This window comes from Strix aluco, chromosome W (assembly GCF_031877795.1).
Source record: "Strix aluco isolate bStrAlu1 chromosome W, bStrAlu1.hap1, whole genome shotgun sequence".
Taxonomy (NCBI): Eukaryota; Metazoa; Chordata; class Aves; order Strigiformes; family Strigidae; genus Strix; species Strix aluco.
The window spans coordinates 29,199,853-29,214,717 of record NC_133970.1 but is presented as its reverse complement, the minus strand read 5'-3'; the positions used below and the strand labels follow the sequence as shown (position 1 = coordinate 29,214,717).

Sequence of the window (14,865 nt, the reverse complement as noted above, 5' to 3'; positions counted from 1 at the left end):
AAAAGCAACTACATTTTCAGAAAGACAATCCAACCATATCTTATACGTCCATGACAAAGTCTTCAACCTATGTGGATTTAAAGTCTGAGAGATATGTTGGCACTCACTCGCATAACTAGGCATTAGTCTTATATTAGGTGGACTGGTTAAATTCATCTGAATATTTTTCACCTTGTAGCCCCTGCTTGGTAGTTGTTGGAACACAGGGTAGCATTTGGTTTAGCACCAGGAAAGCAGGCAAGCAAACCAGTTAAAATTATTAATTTTAATTAATAATTAGCTAGTCTAACAGTGAGCAGAAGTGCCACCACATCTCTCCTCAACATTGACAGAGTATGTGTGATAGATAAAGGTGTGTTTAAATATCGTAGAAATCAGAGTCAATACTATCACCTTTATTGTTGCTTCTTACAGAGAGTATTGCTGTAGTAAAAGAAAATATTGAAGGTGGGATTTGGAAACGAAGAGAATTGAGGACAAGGGGCATAAAATGTATTTTTTTAGTGGAAAGTTTAAAATGATTGTGGCATTTTATTTTCTGGTCAATGCAAGCTTTCTAGATGTTTTTTGATTCAGCTGGAAGCTATGAATAATGTTTTTTAATGTAATAATAAAATTGCATTAGGAATTTTTCAGTTTCATATTTTTAACCTAAAGAAATTGCCTAGTATCTGAATTCTGCTAGCCTTCAGTGAGACCTAAAAATTCTTCTTGGGATTTGGGGAAGGTATTTGGAGAATATATTGGATTCTGCAGCCTAAACCATGATTGTTTGGTTGTTTTTTTTTTTTTTTTCCTTTTTCCCCAGCACAAATTGAGATCTACCCAAATTTGCTTTTAGTTGAAAGACATGTAAGATGAGGAATATATCTGTATAGTTCCAGAGATGGAGATGTACAAAGGAGGAGAGAGAATCTCTCAGAGAAGCTAGGGAGGTGTCACTTCTCCCAGTCTCAGACTCTTCATTGTCAAAGCTTCTCATTACTCACTAACTCTGCAGCACTATGTTACCTGCTGTCTCTAAAAAGCAAAGAATGGAGTTGTGAATTTAAAATGGAGTCTAAGCAGAAACCAGGCTTATGCAGGGATACATAAAAAAAAAAGTAGATTGACATTTTGTGCCACTTGGTTGCTTTCCTATTGTGTGCCAAATTTACACCTGTTTTAAAATGTAAATTAAATGGTTCTAAAACAGGAATAACAGCAGACAAAAGGCTAAATTAGGCTTTAAATTTCTATTAGAATATCACTCAAAATCATCATCAATCCATGATCAGCACAATAGACAAAGAATTTTAAAAGATAGTGCCTCTGCTCAACAACTTACAGACTTGATGTCCGTTTCCTAGATATAGATATGCACAATTACTATACTCTGAAGATCCTAGTATTCCAGGCATTTCCAAGTGGATTGACAACACTAACAGTACACAGAACATGGGAATAATAACCTTTGACATTGCTTTCTTTTGAAAAGCCCAACTCAGACCTTTAGCAAAAGTCTGCAAAAGATTGGGTGGAGGGGAAACGGAGGAACAGTCTTCCTCTGTGGACACATAACCTCAGAGTGTGCTACTTAATATGAAATGTAGATTCCCATTTTGCTGTATTAAGAAAGAAAAACCAGGAGCACTGAATTAAAAAGTGAATGGTAAACCAATACAATTCTCCAAAGTAGAATGCTTTGCTTATAGACAATGAAGCCCACATTTCTCATTTACATCCATGGCAAACTACATAAACATCTTATGCAAGGGGGTAGTTTTGTCTTTTTAATAAAACAACAAACACCTCCCCTTGGGAAGACCAAAGCTCTTTGTTACTGTTGCATTGTTATATTTCAGTTTCAGTGATTATGAAACTGGCAATTGATTTATTATCAGAGAGTGTCTACTTTAGTGGGACTGAGATTCAGGCCAGTTAGGCATTTAGAGCATCTTGGTAGTGTTGTCCCAAAATGGGGGTTCATCACCCAATATGCAGATGCCCAATTCACACACAGGATGGAGGTGTTTTCCTTTATTACATGAATGTGCATGCACAGGTGCCTGTCCCAAGACAGCACACCGTGATCCCAAAAACTGTGACTATTTATACACACAATCTATACATATTCAATACACTGATACATATCTACTAAGTGATTGGTCATAATCTCTACACTTAGCATGTAAATTAGCACACATGCTTAGTTTGCCCTCTCCGCTGCCTTCTTTTGAGTCTGGGGTGTAATTAGAGTCAGTGGTCCATGGGTCAGTGGTCGCAATCTCCCCCTGACAGAATTACCTTCTACCTAGTTTCCTCATCATTTGGCAGACATGAGCAGGTCATCGTAGTTCGTTGTCTCTACTTCCCATTAATCCTACGTAGGCTCCTGCTTTTTGACATGTGTATACAATAGCAGATTGTTTCGAGGTTAATCATTTGTTTCTACCATTATCCTAAACACCTAATCATTTGGTTCTACACCTTTCAACATTTCTTTTAATAATCCAACATTAGTAGGATCTAGAGCATCAAGGAGCCTATGCTCCCTGTTTAATAAACGGGAAAGATAAGTGCCTCCATAGAACAATTCAGATCAGTTAGATGCCTGAAGTTATGTATAACTGTATCACTATTTCCTTCTGGAAAAATCAGCTCATGCAAATCAGTGGGAGTGTTGCTATTAACTCAGTGGATGGAGAAATTAATCCACAAGGTCTATTAACAGTGTTATTGGTCCAACTATCTGTGTAAACTTGGCTGATTGTTTAACTTCCCTTTGCCTCAGGTTACTGATCTGTATCTACTGTATAGAACTACCGGGATAGTGTGAAGTCTATTTACTTAATTAATATTTTCTGTGCTTTGGGATGAGGTTGGTATAATTTCAATTCTAAAAAATTGCAAATTATTAAATACTTTGCAAAACACTTTGTTACATCTGTATGCACATTTATATATAATCTTTCTCTGCCAAAATCCTGCTGCAGCCATATACTCAGTCAGGAATTCAAGTGTAAATATTCCTCTGGAGCACCAGTGCTTCTGAACAAACACAGCCATTGTGCAAGACAGCAGCTCTGCACCATGTGTCTGACACATCTGACAGCACAGAAATGGTATCTTTGTGTCTCCTTCTAACAATCTGTCAGCATTTCCACTTAGAGTTCCTTTAACTCATCTGTTATCATTGTTCTGAGATGAAGCCTAGCATATAGGCTCTCACCAAAAGGTGTTTTTATTATTTGATGGGATGAAATGACAAGTACATTTGGCTGCTTTTAAATCATTAGGGAATCCTAAATGTACCTCCAAGGGTAAACTTGCCCCTAATAAAGGAAATGTTTCTCTTTTTTTTTAAAGTATTCCTCAATGCAGTCACAAAATGGCTTGTTTTGATTAGAGAAAATTTGCAAAATGTCATTTTTTGCAATGGACCTTTGTGCTTTTTGGGAAAATGCAACATTAAATGACTATCATGGAGTTTCAAAATTACAGCTTCCGTTATTGTAGATGAGCCTTAGTCAGCTTTATTTCAGCAAACTTTGTTTCCCCTTTTAAATGCACATAATCCTTAGATTTATTCCATTCACATAAGTTGTCTCATTTTAAGAAATAAAAATAAATGATTTTGTTATAAAATTGTTATATCTGTAGTAGAGGCTTTAGGATTTACAGCTAAATCTTGCTGCAGAAACCCAAGAGAAGCAGCAGCTTGTCTGTCTTAGCAGTCATCAGCTAGTAGTAGTCAGGTTTTCTGTTTATAGCAACCCTGCTCCTTCAGAAGCAGAGGTAAAACAGTCTTCCTGGTCACTCTGTTGATGTGCACTGGTACTTTCTGTGACACTGAAGAAAATATCCCCATATGCAGGGCACAACAGAATACTGTATGCTCTGAAGACTACTATGGTTTACTCATACCTAAACCAGCTCTGAAAAGTAAATCAGATACTGATTCAGGTCTTGCTGCATGGCCATACTGGATACACACAGCTTCTCAGTGCTGACCACTGACCGTGGGGTGGCTGAATCCCACTGACCTGTGCCTTGAGGCTGCTAACACTTGTGAGAGAGGAAGGTATTTGGGTGGTACTTGCTGTCACTGTTAGTGGAGTCTGACTCTGATGACCCAAAACTGTCTTTTGCTTTTAGTCCTTTTAGTCAAACAATGTCTACCTCACATTTTAAATACCTGAAATAGAAAGATACTGCCAGGGTGTGAATGCAACAGTGATCTTGAATTTAATTTATGTCTTAAGATGATGGTTTTTAGGGGTTAAGTGAATGCAAAGGTTCAAAGAAGGTGATACAGTGTCAGAACTGCATACAGAAACTATTCACAAAGCTACACTGGCTGCTGGAAGTTTAGCTTCTACTAGCTGTCCCACCAGTGATCCTGGAAGATCTATATTTTATTCTATCAATGAATAAGAGCTTTCAGTCAGACAGAAAACTATAAAATACAGACAGTTGATTTTTGTTGTCAACTATATTGTCAGGTAAAACCACGGTTAGTATATTACTAGAGAAATTATTTTTACTGATACAAGAATCAGTAATTGACATAAACACAACTGGAAGCTTAATAAAGGCGATTTTTAAGTATTCTGTACTTCTCTAGTTATAGAAACCCCTCGATTTCTCATTGTGCACCTTTGCAACAGCCACTTTTATAACAAATTTATTGCACCACTTTCTGTCCTATAAATCCTTCTCTAGTGTGATGGTAAGATTAATGAAATAATTTTAATAGCCTGGATCAATTTTTAATAATTTTTAATAACCTGGATTGATGGGAATTGTGTTGGAAGGAAGGACTGGGTTTGTTGTTGAAAAATTGAAAAATTTGAGGTTTGGTTCTGTATAAAATATGAAAATGTAAATATTGTACTTAATTTTAAAAGCATGAGGGAGTTGCTTTTACAACCAAGAGCAAAAATGAATGTTCTTGCACAGTTGTGTTATTGGCTTGTAAAGCGGTTATGCATTTCAGAAATCACATCCTGTTACAGATTACTGGTCATAGGTTGGCACAAAACAGTGTAATTTGTGGTTAAGGATATGGCTGAAACAAGATGAATTCTCATTGAAGATCAATGTTCTCTCAGTTAAGACATGGCAAAACAAAATGAAAATAGTTTAAGCAGTATGTTATTGTAGCATTTCTCCTTTTTTTTATCCCTTAATTTTCTTCAAACAACTGGCTTTTCTATTTGTAATTAGAAGTATTTTGATATGCTAAGCAAATGACAGAAACAAAGTAATATACAATGAGTTCTATATTTGCAAATAAACTATCAAATGTGAAATAAATATTGGTGTAGGTTGGGTTGAAGTAGTTAAAGAATGAGAGTAACTGGAGAGTCTTAAGAATTTTTCATTTTAATATATTTGAAATCCTTCAACTAAAACTGAAACAAATATTGACTATGGTCCTATGAAATACTGGAATTCCTTTTGATAAGGAAAAGGAAGTAAATAAAAGAGTAGAAAGGGGAAGCTTTCACTGCTGTTAAAACATAGATATTTTGGAGTCTCTGTTGTCAAATACACAGTTGCCAGCACAGTACCTGGCATCAGATGACTACATATATACATTTCCTAATCAGGTGTAAAAAAATGGTCCTGATTGCTCTGACTACAGTGCTAGAAACACTTGCAAATGTTCATCTCTCCTTGGTGAATGTGTGCAGTAATACGGTTGTGGAAACAAGCTCAGACTCACTTAAGTACTTTGGTACAGATGACTATATAACCATTCAAAACTTGCCAGAAAAATCTTTCTTTTTCTAGACAAATACACATGCACACACAGGCACACAACTGAATTACAAAATAGACTAACAGAAAACAAATGCAAAAAAAAAACAAAGAAAAATTTTGTAGTCCCATGTCTTCCCATCTTGCTAAGCAATATTTAAGAGAACCAAAGCATAAGGGGGATTTCAGACTCTTATTTTGTATTTCTCATTCTGGATGAGACTGTAGCAAGATCCTAAGGTAGTGTAAATCGACAAGTCATAATAATTTACATATCTGAGTCTAGTTTAGCACAGCTGCATATTCCTGATTTGAAAAACCAAGGGTATTGCAGTTTGTCTTGCCTACTGATTTAGTATTTGATATATGTTATCAATTATCACAGATACCAGGAAATATTTGCATTTCCAATGCTGCTTTTATGGTATAGAAAGCTAAAGGCCAAAAAATATAGTGGAGAGAAAATATCCTGCAGTGCTTTTTTTCAAATGAGGAGAATATCAAGGGAAGCTTAGCATCTAAACTATTGCTGAGACATCTTGATGATAGGAAACGGAAACTGCAGCATAACAAAGTTGCCTGCACTGAGGTGCTGGAAATACTGTGTTTTCAGTGTTTAAGCACAGTTTTCCTGGAGTCTGCATGATTTTGTGTTATGATTTATCAAAACCAGAAATTCATATTTCTCTTAGTCATGTGGATTTTATATTCTGTCTTTAGATTTGTGGCTTTACATCCTCTTTGTATACAAATAAAGAAGCTATTGAATTTTCAGTAGCAGTTTGAGACAAAAACAAAGGGATTATGAAAAAGCTGGGGAAGTCTATCCAGCAGCTGAGCAGGCCTTGATTTCATGCCGAGGTAACAGAGGTACCGCTCTAGGTATAAATAAATGGACTTTAGCCCCTAGAAATGTTATTTTCTTTAATGATAGGAAGAGTAAAGAGATTAGCAAAAAATTGATATTTACTTTGTGTTCCAGGAGACAAGTTTTTCTCTGAAAGTTTTACTGCATCTGTAAAGCTGTGTATGCATGTGATTTTGCAGAAATAGGAATGGGTCAATTTGCATTGCTGCATGAGTGGAAGGAGGATTTAAGGACAGTTCTGCCCATGGACACCTTCAGCACCAGATCAAAGTTTGCAGCTCTTGAGCTCAACGAGAGCAAAAGACTGTCCCTTAACCACCAATTTATGTTATACCAACCTCACATTCCCCTTCCATCTCTGAAAGGTAAATATCTTCTTACAGGACAGCACTACACCCCCTCAGAAGCAGACAGAATGATTATTAACTAAAATTTTAAATATCAGAGCAATGGATGCAGTGTAAGAATAGATGAGTGACTGCACAGATAAATATGCTTTGATCAGAAGATATTTTTGCAAGAGGATGTCTATGATCAGGGAGCTTTCCATCACGAGGACCCTCTTCACAGTATGAACATTTTTCTCCATTTAAGCCTTCCTTGCCTTTCTTCTGTCTGCCCTCACCCACATGTAAAAATAGGAAGTCTCTTTCCCTATCCATCTGTTCACAGAATACATTAAAGAGAATTCAGAAATCTGAAGGAGGGTTGAATTTCATTATCTTCATATATTGTAGTCCTTTTGTTTCATTTCTGAAAACAATACCTGCCTTATTTGGCAGAGGTGTTGTGTTTAGTTCTCTCCAAATAAACGTTTCCATGCTATGTGCACTTGAGTTTGGGGCTGAAGGTGAAGGAGATGGAAAGAGAACAATTTCATTACACAGTCGTTATGCCTTACAGGAATTTCCTTTAAAGAACCCTCTTCAGTTGGCAGTTTCAGACAGCACTAGATATTGCCATATTTGGAAAATGGAATCCTTAAGTACCAATTACTTTTATGCTTTGAACTGTTATTTGTTTGACAAGGTTGGGGGTTTTTTTGGATGGAGTTCTCTGAATTCTAGTTTTGCAATGAATGGAGGTTGCTTTCATAAAACCCTCTGCAAGGTGCAATTGGAACAACTTATGCCATGCTTTGTCACATTAAGTATTAAAATAACATTTATGTTTTTCTGAGGGTTTTCTGGTAACACTGTCTGCAGTAGCAAGATAAATTGATTTATTAATACAGTGTTATTTGTGATCTAAACTCCACCCTCCAGAAGCTTTTTTCTTTCACCTCCACCCCTCAGGATTCTTACCAAGGGCACAGATTTGTCATAATAAAACCACATGGTGAGCAGCTCTTTCTAATTTATCAAAATTCATTTGCAAGCTTCTGTTTTGATTGGAACAGCAACCAAAACCACATAGCTGATTTAAAATTAGTAAGTGAAACTTTGAGTTTGTTTTGTAAGGCTGTTTATTACTAATCCCTTTACAAACTAGACATTTTTACTGAACTTGATCTTTAAACAGAAATTCAAAGCAGTTATCTTTTACCCTTTGTGAGCTGCTGAAATGCTTGAGACAGTTACATCAAGTACTCAAAATTATCAAGAAGTTAAAGATCATGGGACTGGAGCAAATCTGTTGGAAATGCCTCATCTTGTCTGGGAGTTTTACATTTGAAAGTTCAAACCTTCTTTCACATGCATCTAAGGAAAGATGACGCTTTAAAGCCTTCTGCTTCTTTGAGTAAAAGGCATTCAGGCATTAAGTTAAATTACTATGCATTAAATTTCTTGCAAGAGGACAGTTGTTGTCTCTCCATATCATGGCAGGCAGGTAGAGGTAAGGTTGGACCATCCAGGAATGAGCATCAACAGGATGCTATCTTCCAGGCATAAACGTTCAGTACCACTGCATGCTGGCAAAGGGTCTGGAGACCAAGTACTATGAGGAGCGGCTGAGGGAACTGGGGTTGTTTAGTCTGGAGAAAAGGAGGCTCAGGGGAGACCTCATCGCCCTCTACAACTACCTGAAAGGAGGTTGTAGTGAGGTGGGTGTCAGTCTCTTCTCCCAAGTAACAAGTGACAGAATGAGATAAAATGGCCTCAAGTTGCGCCAGGGGAGGTTTAGATTGGATTTTAGGAAAAATATCTTCACCAAAAGGGTTGTCAAGCACTGGAACAGGCTGCCCAGGGAAGCGGTTGAGTCACCATCCCTGGAGGTATTTAAAAGCTGTGTAGACGTGGTGCTTAGGGATATGGTTTAGTGACAGACTTGGCAGTGTTAGGTTAACGGTTGGACTCGATGATCTTAAAGGTCTTTTCCAACCTAAATGATTCTATGATTCTATTCTATGTGTGATGCATGCAGTAGGTAATATCAGAGGTCAGCAGCCACGTTACAGCTCTCTCCAGCAATAAGTTCACTGACCTGCATCTGTGTGGTGGTTTAGCCCCTGCCGGGGTCTGAGACCACGCGGCCGCTGCCCCTCCCCCACAAAGGGAGTGAAATACAAAGCCCCAAGACTGAAATAAGGAAAGGTTTAATACAACAGTGCAATAGCAACACAACAAACAACAGCAATAACAATAACAGTAATAGTGATAGCAATGAACAGAGCAAAATAGCTACCAAATACAGCAGTGGGAAGCACGATGTACAAAACCACGCGTGCACCTCGCTCCGCGCCAGGAAAATGTGACCTGCCAGGATGTGACGTCCGCATGGTATCTGAATAACCCGGCTAGAGCTCCCCCCCACTGCTGGGGAAACTTAACCCTATCCTGGTTAAACCAGGACAAGCTGCAGAAGTGCAAAGGAGGTAGAGAAAGGAGCCTTTCAGACACATGTTCTGCATGAAAACCAGATTAACTTTAAAGCCGTGGACTTCAAATATCATAACTTTTTTACCCTCCTCATGCAGCTAACTTTAGGGAGATGTTGGATCTAGTTGGCTGGCTGGCTAGTGGGGAATGTGCTGCATATAAGAGTAGGAGAACATCTACATGCTACACTCAGGAAAGTAAACAGCATAGAGAAGTTATAAAAGACAGTCTGTTCCTTCATAAGTCCAGTGTCTCAGTTGCCTTCAATATTTACATGTGTGTGTGTCATGATTTAAGCCCAGAGGGCAACAAAAGCACCACGCAGCAGCTTGCTCACTCCTCCCCCCCCCCCCCCCCCCCCAGTGGGATGGGGAGGAGAAAATATAACAAAAGGTTTGGAGATCGAAATAAGGATAGGGAGGGATGACTCACCAATTATGGTCATGGGCAAAAGACAGATTTGATTTGGGAAAAAAACCCATCAATTTTATTTAGACACCACCACTACTAATTTACCAATCAAATCAGAGTAGGCTAGTAAGAAGTATAACCACATCTTAAAAACACCTGCCCTCCACCCCTCCCTTCTTCTTGGGCTCAGCTTTGCTCCCAATTTCTCTACCTCCTTCCCCCCAGAGGCACAGGGGGGCAGGGGATGGGGGTTGCGGTCAGTTCATCACCCCTTGTTTCTGCTGCTCCTTCCTCCTCAGGGGGAGGACTCCTCGCACTCCTTCCCTGCTCCAGCGTGGGATCCCTCCCATGGGAGACAGTCCTCCAAGAACTTCCTCCAATGCGAGTCCTTCCCACAGAGCTGCAGATCTTTATGAACTGCTCCAGCATGTGTCCCTTCCACAGGGTGCAGTCCTCCCAGACTGCTCCAGCGCGGGCTTCCCTCAGAGTCCTGGCCTTCTTTGGGTGCAGCCACCTGCTCTGGCGTAGGGTCCTCCACGGGCTGCAGGTGGGCATCTGCTCCACCGTGGACCTCCATGGGCTGCAGGGGGACAGCCTGCCCTCTCACCAGGGGCTGCAGGGGAATCTCTGCTCTGGCACACCACCACCCCCCCCTCCTCCTTTCTTCCACTGACCTCGGTGTTTGCATAGGTATTTCCCTCACCACTCCTCCTCACAACTCCTTCTCCTCTCAAGTCCCCTGTCTTAAATATGTTATCACAGAGGCACAACCACCGTTGCTAGTTAGCTTGGCCTTGGCCAGAGGTGGGTCCAGTTTTGGAGCTGGGGAAGCTTCTAGCAGCCTCTCACAGGGGCCACCACTGTAGCCCCTTCCCCTGCTACCAAAACCCCCACCACACAAACCCAATACAGTGTGTGTATTTGCTATTTGAGTGACAGAAATTACTCTTCTATGGTTCTTTACACCTTTTAACATTATGTCATATAAAAGGACCAGGCTGAATCTGAACAAAGGGTAATCTGAGGCAATTGTACTCCCTGGCATTCTGCAGTTCTGGTCCACCCTCCTCATGGTAAGGTGATGTTATTCATGCTGGTCATTAGCTGCTTCTGTAATAAAGTAGTGAACAGATTCAGTGAACAAATTAGATATGTTCCTGGCAAAGAGATTTTTGAGCTTTGAGCCAAAGAAAATAAGAAGTAGGAAAAAAAAGCAGTTGCTGTTAGCACATGATTCTCTGGAATTTTCTGTGATGAACGTTTTTATCAAGGTTCCAATTTTTTTTACAGGGTTTCATCCTATATTTGCATTCTGCTTGTACCTTGCAGTGAGCCACCTCTATGGATTTGGACTGATGGATGCTGAAGCAATGGTGATAGAAGCAGAGAAGTGGACAACAGTCCCTCAGCAGCATGTGTGTGTGGAGAACACGGATCGGCAAATCAAGTAATACCTGCTGCCAAAACTCTTGCTGGTATAAACTTATGGAAAGAAGTTGGGTATAATATACCCCTCCCTTGTATTGTGTTTAATGGGTGATTTTGAAAGCTACACTGAGAATATCTCTCACCTTCAGATATGTCAGATCATTTGCCTGTAAAGTTTGTTCCCTGCAATTCTTGGAATGGAATTTAAAGCATGTCCCAAAACCTGAAGGTATAAAACAAGTCAGGCTGGATATGTTAATTGATACTGGCATAGATGATGCTCTGAAGAACAAGAATGTCTAGTTCAGTGCACTGCAGTCATCTTTGTAAGATGAGTACAAACTCAATAGTCCAGTGTCTAACAGACAAATATTATTTTCATTAAAATCTTATCACTCTGAAACAGTCTCAGGAGAGTCTCTGTCTCAGAGGCTAAGACTAAACTTTTTTTTGCTTGCTAGGATAGGGTCTGTATAGAACCAGGCTTAAGAGTAGTATTCTGTACTCTGTGGATACAGAGAGAGCATCAGTCATTAATGCACATTTCCGAAGTTTTTATTTGATAGATATACTTGACAGTCTAGGTCCATAACTGGAATAGTCTGCAAGGAAGCCATGCCAATTTAAACCATCTGAGTCCAATACTGTTTGCCCACTGCTACAGTTAATATGTAATACTTGCTATCACATAAGCAAGGACTATGGCTATGCCAGGCATTTCCTGTTACTTAATGACCAGCTGTCATCCCATGACAATCCCAACTGGCCACTAATCCACAAAAAATGCTCTGTCCCAAAGGTTTATTCCTATTACAGGTCATCACCGTCCTCTTTTAGCATGTGTACATGTCAGTATAGCCTTTAACAGAAAGCCCAGTTATTGCCAGTGACTGCAGTAAAGTAATTACATTATGGTGATAGTTTCAGCTAGGAAATAAGTGTTAAAACCAAGGGTTATAGACTACTGATTTATCAGAAATTATTGTCCAACACTGACAATCACTACTAAGAAAAAGTAATTTAGTTGTCAGGGACAAGCAAGAATCATTGATGTTGTTTTTATATGCTTATATTATAGAACTATACGGCCTGACAGTGTTGTCCGTTCAATTTACAAAGCCACCGGCTGTTCAGATAATTCCAACCGCCATGTGATCTACTTGGAGCACGTGGTTGTACGCATCACTATTACTCACCCTCGACGTGGGGACTTGTCAATTTACCTAACATCTCCTTCTGGAACTAGGTCACAGCTCTTGGCCAACAGGTATAGTATGACAACACAACTTTGCAACCCAGTCAGCACACAGAGCCTGCACTGAGATTGCAGCATCATCAAAGAGTAGTCAAGTCATTACAGTAGGTTTTGCTGAAAGATACAAGTTCTTGATCATTTTTTCTGAAAGAGATGGGGAAAATTAAGAACAAACTACTTTATCAGTAGAAGAATAGGCTGTAAAGCTGTTGAAGATTATAATCTTTAAAATTAAGATTAGTCAATTTTGATAGTCTTTTGTGGCTCACTAATTATTAGATGGATGGGAAGTGCAAAGAAAATAACAGGCTGAGGGTTAAAGAAGGAAACTGAAGCTGAATGGAAATATGTTTCTACATACTACTGACACTTATTTTTCATTCCCCTCCTTTCTTATGCCTTTGTCTACTAGTAATAAAAATCAGACAGAATCTTCTGTTACTATTTTCTTTAAACTTTCAGAATATGATTATGACTTCTGATGTTACCAATTTGCATATCCTTTTTTTCCCCTTTTGTAGTAGTATGTAGTATGCTCAAGCCATGAAAGGCTCTCGGTAGGAGAATGCTGAGAAGTTGCACTAGCACTTTAAAATGAATGGGTCCATCTATAAGCAGCTTATTAAAATTTTTAAAAAGTCAGCAATTTCCTTCATCCCATAGATCTACTATGGATACTTGCTGTTGGATGTCAGCCCCCTCTAACATTAGCCACTAAGAAAGATCCATCCTTTTTTTCATCCTGTCACCTCTACAGTATGTTCTTGGAGAAACTGTGAGACTTCATCAAGTAGTTTCTTTTCTTCCAGATTGGACTCAAACAAGTATATTTTTATCCAATGCAGCATTTCCAACATTTGTGCAATTTCAGTCCCTAGAGGTGAGCTACATCATTAGCATTTGTCCTCAACAAACTGAAAAGCTGCCCAGTGGTATTTCTATTTCCTTGGTCTAGTATGAGAAATTTTCTTTGAAGAAACCATCAGTATCCTTCCCAGATACATAATGCTAAATCATCAATCAAGAGCACTGCTGCCTACCATAGATCATTAAAGCACTGTGAAAGCCCAGAGGCCTCCTCAAACTCCATCCCATTTCCAACAATGCAAATAAGTTACAATTATAAATGCTTCCATACTTCTCTAGCTGGCTAGAAAATTCTTCCTGACAGGACTCCAGTATAATAAGGAATTTTTTTGCCTTGGTGACTAGCAGCTTTAGATGACTGCAGCTCTGCTGGACACAGAGCATGGGTCCCACACAAAAGTTGACATTGATGCAATGTGTCTCAGAAACAGCAAGAGCTGCCACACGTCACATCTATGTTGTGAGAACTCTTCTGCCTTCCCACTCAAGTCTTCACAAAAGTTTATATCCCTAGTCCTAATCCTCAAAGCTTTTAATGAATTGGGAGTGGCTTGCTTTCCAGGCTGTCTCATCATCTACATTTCCCCAGTCAGATTTGCTGAAAAAAGCACATCAAATGGAAAGAAAGTTGTTATGGAGTTTTTGGCCCCTTTAGGATATCTCCTGTGTTTCATTGCCGGTGTTGTCAGTGCCTTGCAGACAAAACACACATGCACACACATCTATCTCCCTGCTACGCTGAACAAAGAATTTACCCTTTGCTAACCAGTGCAGAGGGCAGTCTTCTACCCTCTGAACAGTTACTAATCAGGCTTTTGTTTTCTATTTGAAGGAATCCTCCTTTATCTTTCTGTCCTGTTTTTATGCCACAGTTCTTCCATGCTTCAAAATGAAAACTTCTAAAAGACCTCCAATTGGGTATCCAAACAAAACAAGCTTGTGTAAACCCAGTGATCTTAACACAGCTAACTCTTCGCTCTAGCCTTTCATGTCTTGCAGTTGACTCACAGCAAGTGGGAAATAAAGACATTCCAGTATTCACAGTTCACCTCTGGTGATGGCTGGTATATGGAAAAAGTACAAAGTTTAATTCAATCAGTCTCTTTGTAACCCCTGCTCCTTAAAAAGTAATTGTTTTCTGTGCCTGTGGTAGAGAGAAAAATTAAGTGCATGTATTGAAATATGGTGGTGTTCAGCTGCTTCTTATCCTATACTATCAGAATGCTAGCGTGAAAACAAAGAAACCTGAAAGGCCATTTAATGTTTTGCCATTTTTGCAAAAACAAATTATTTGTGAAAAAGCAAATATTCATATGTTCACACCAGAAATTCCTTACCCAAGCAAGCTTCAGAGATATACTGACTTGTCAGTCACATTTGACTGACACCAACTCACAGCTCTGGGGTACTAATATTAAGCAATAAATGTATTTTGCAAAATCTAGGTCTGAAATACACTAGAGCCTTCACAA

General features: G+C 39.2%; 1 protein-coding gene across 4 annotated transcripts in view; it reads left to right on the top strand.

Annotated features, from left to right (window-relative positions):
* The window catches only part of LOC141917749 (proprotein convertase subtilisin/kexin type 5-like), a 256,235-nt gene that overhangs the window by 192,697 nt on the left and 48,673 nt on the right, over positions 1-14,865 (top strand). For all 4 annotated transcript variants that reach the window (XM_074811170.1, XM_074811169.1, XM_074811172.1 and 1 more), the window contains 2 exons: positions 11,173-11,290; positions 12,350-12,538. In XM_074811170.1, coding sequence (XP_074667271.1) covers positions 11,173-11,290; positions 12,350-12,538 — 307 coding nt within the window. The remainder of the gene's footprint in view (positions 1-11,172; positions 11,291-12,349; positions 12,539-14,865) is intronic.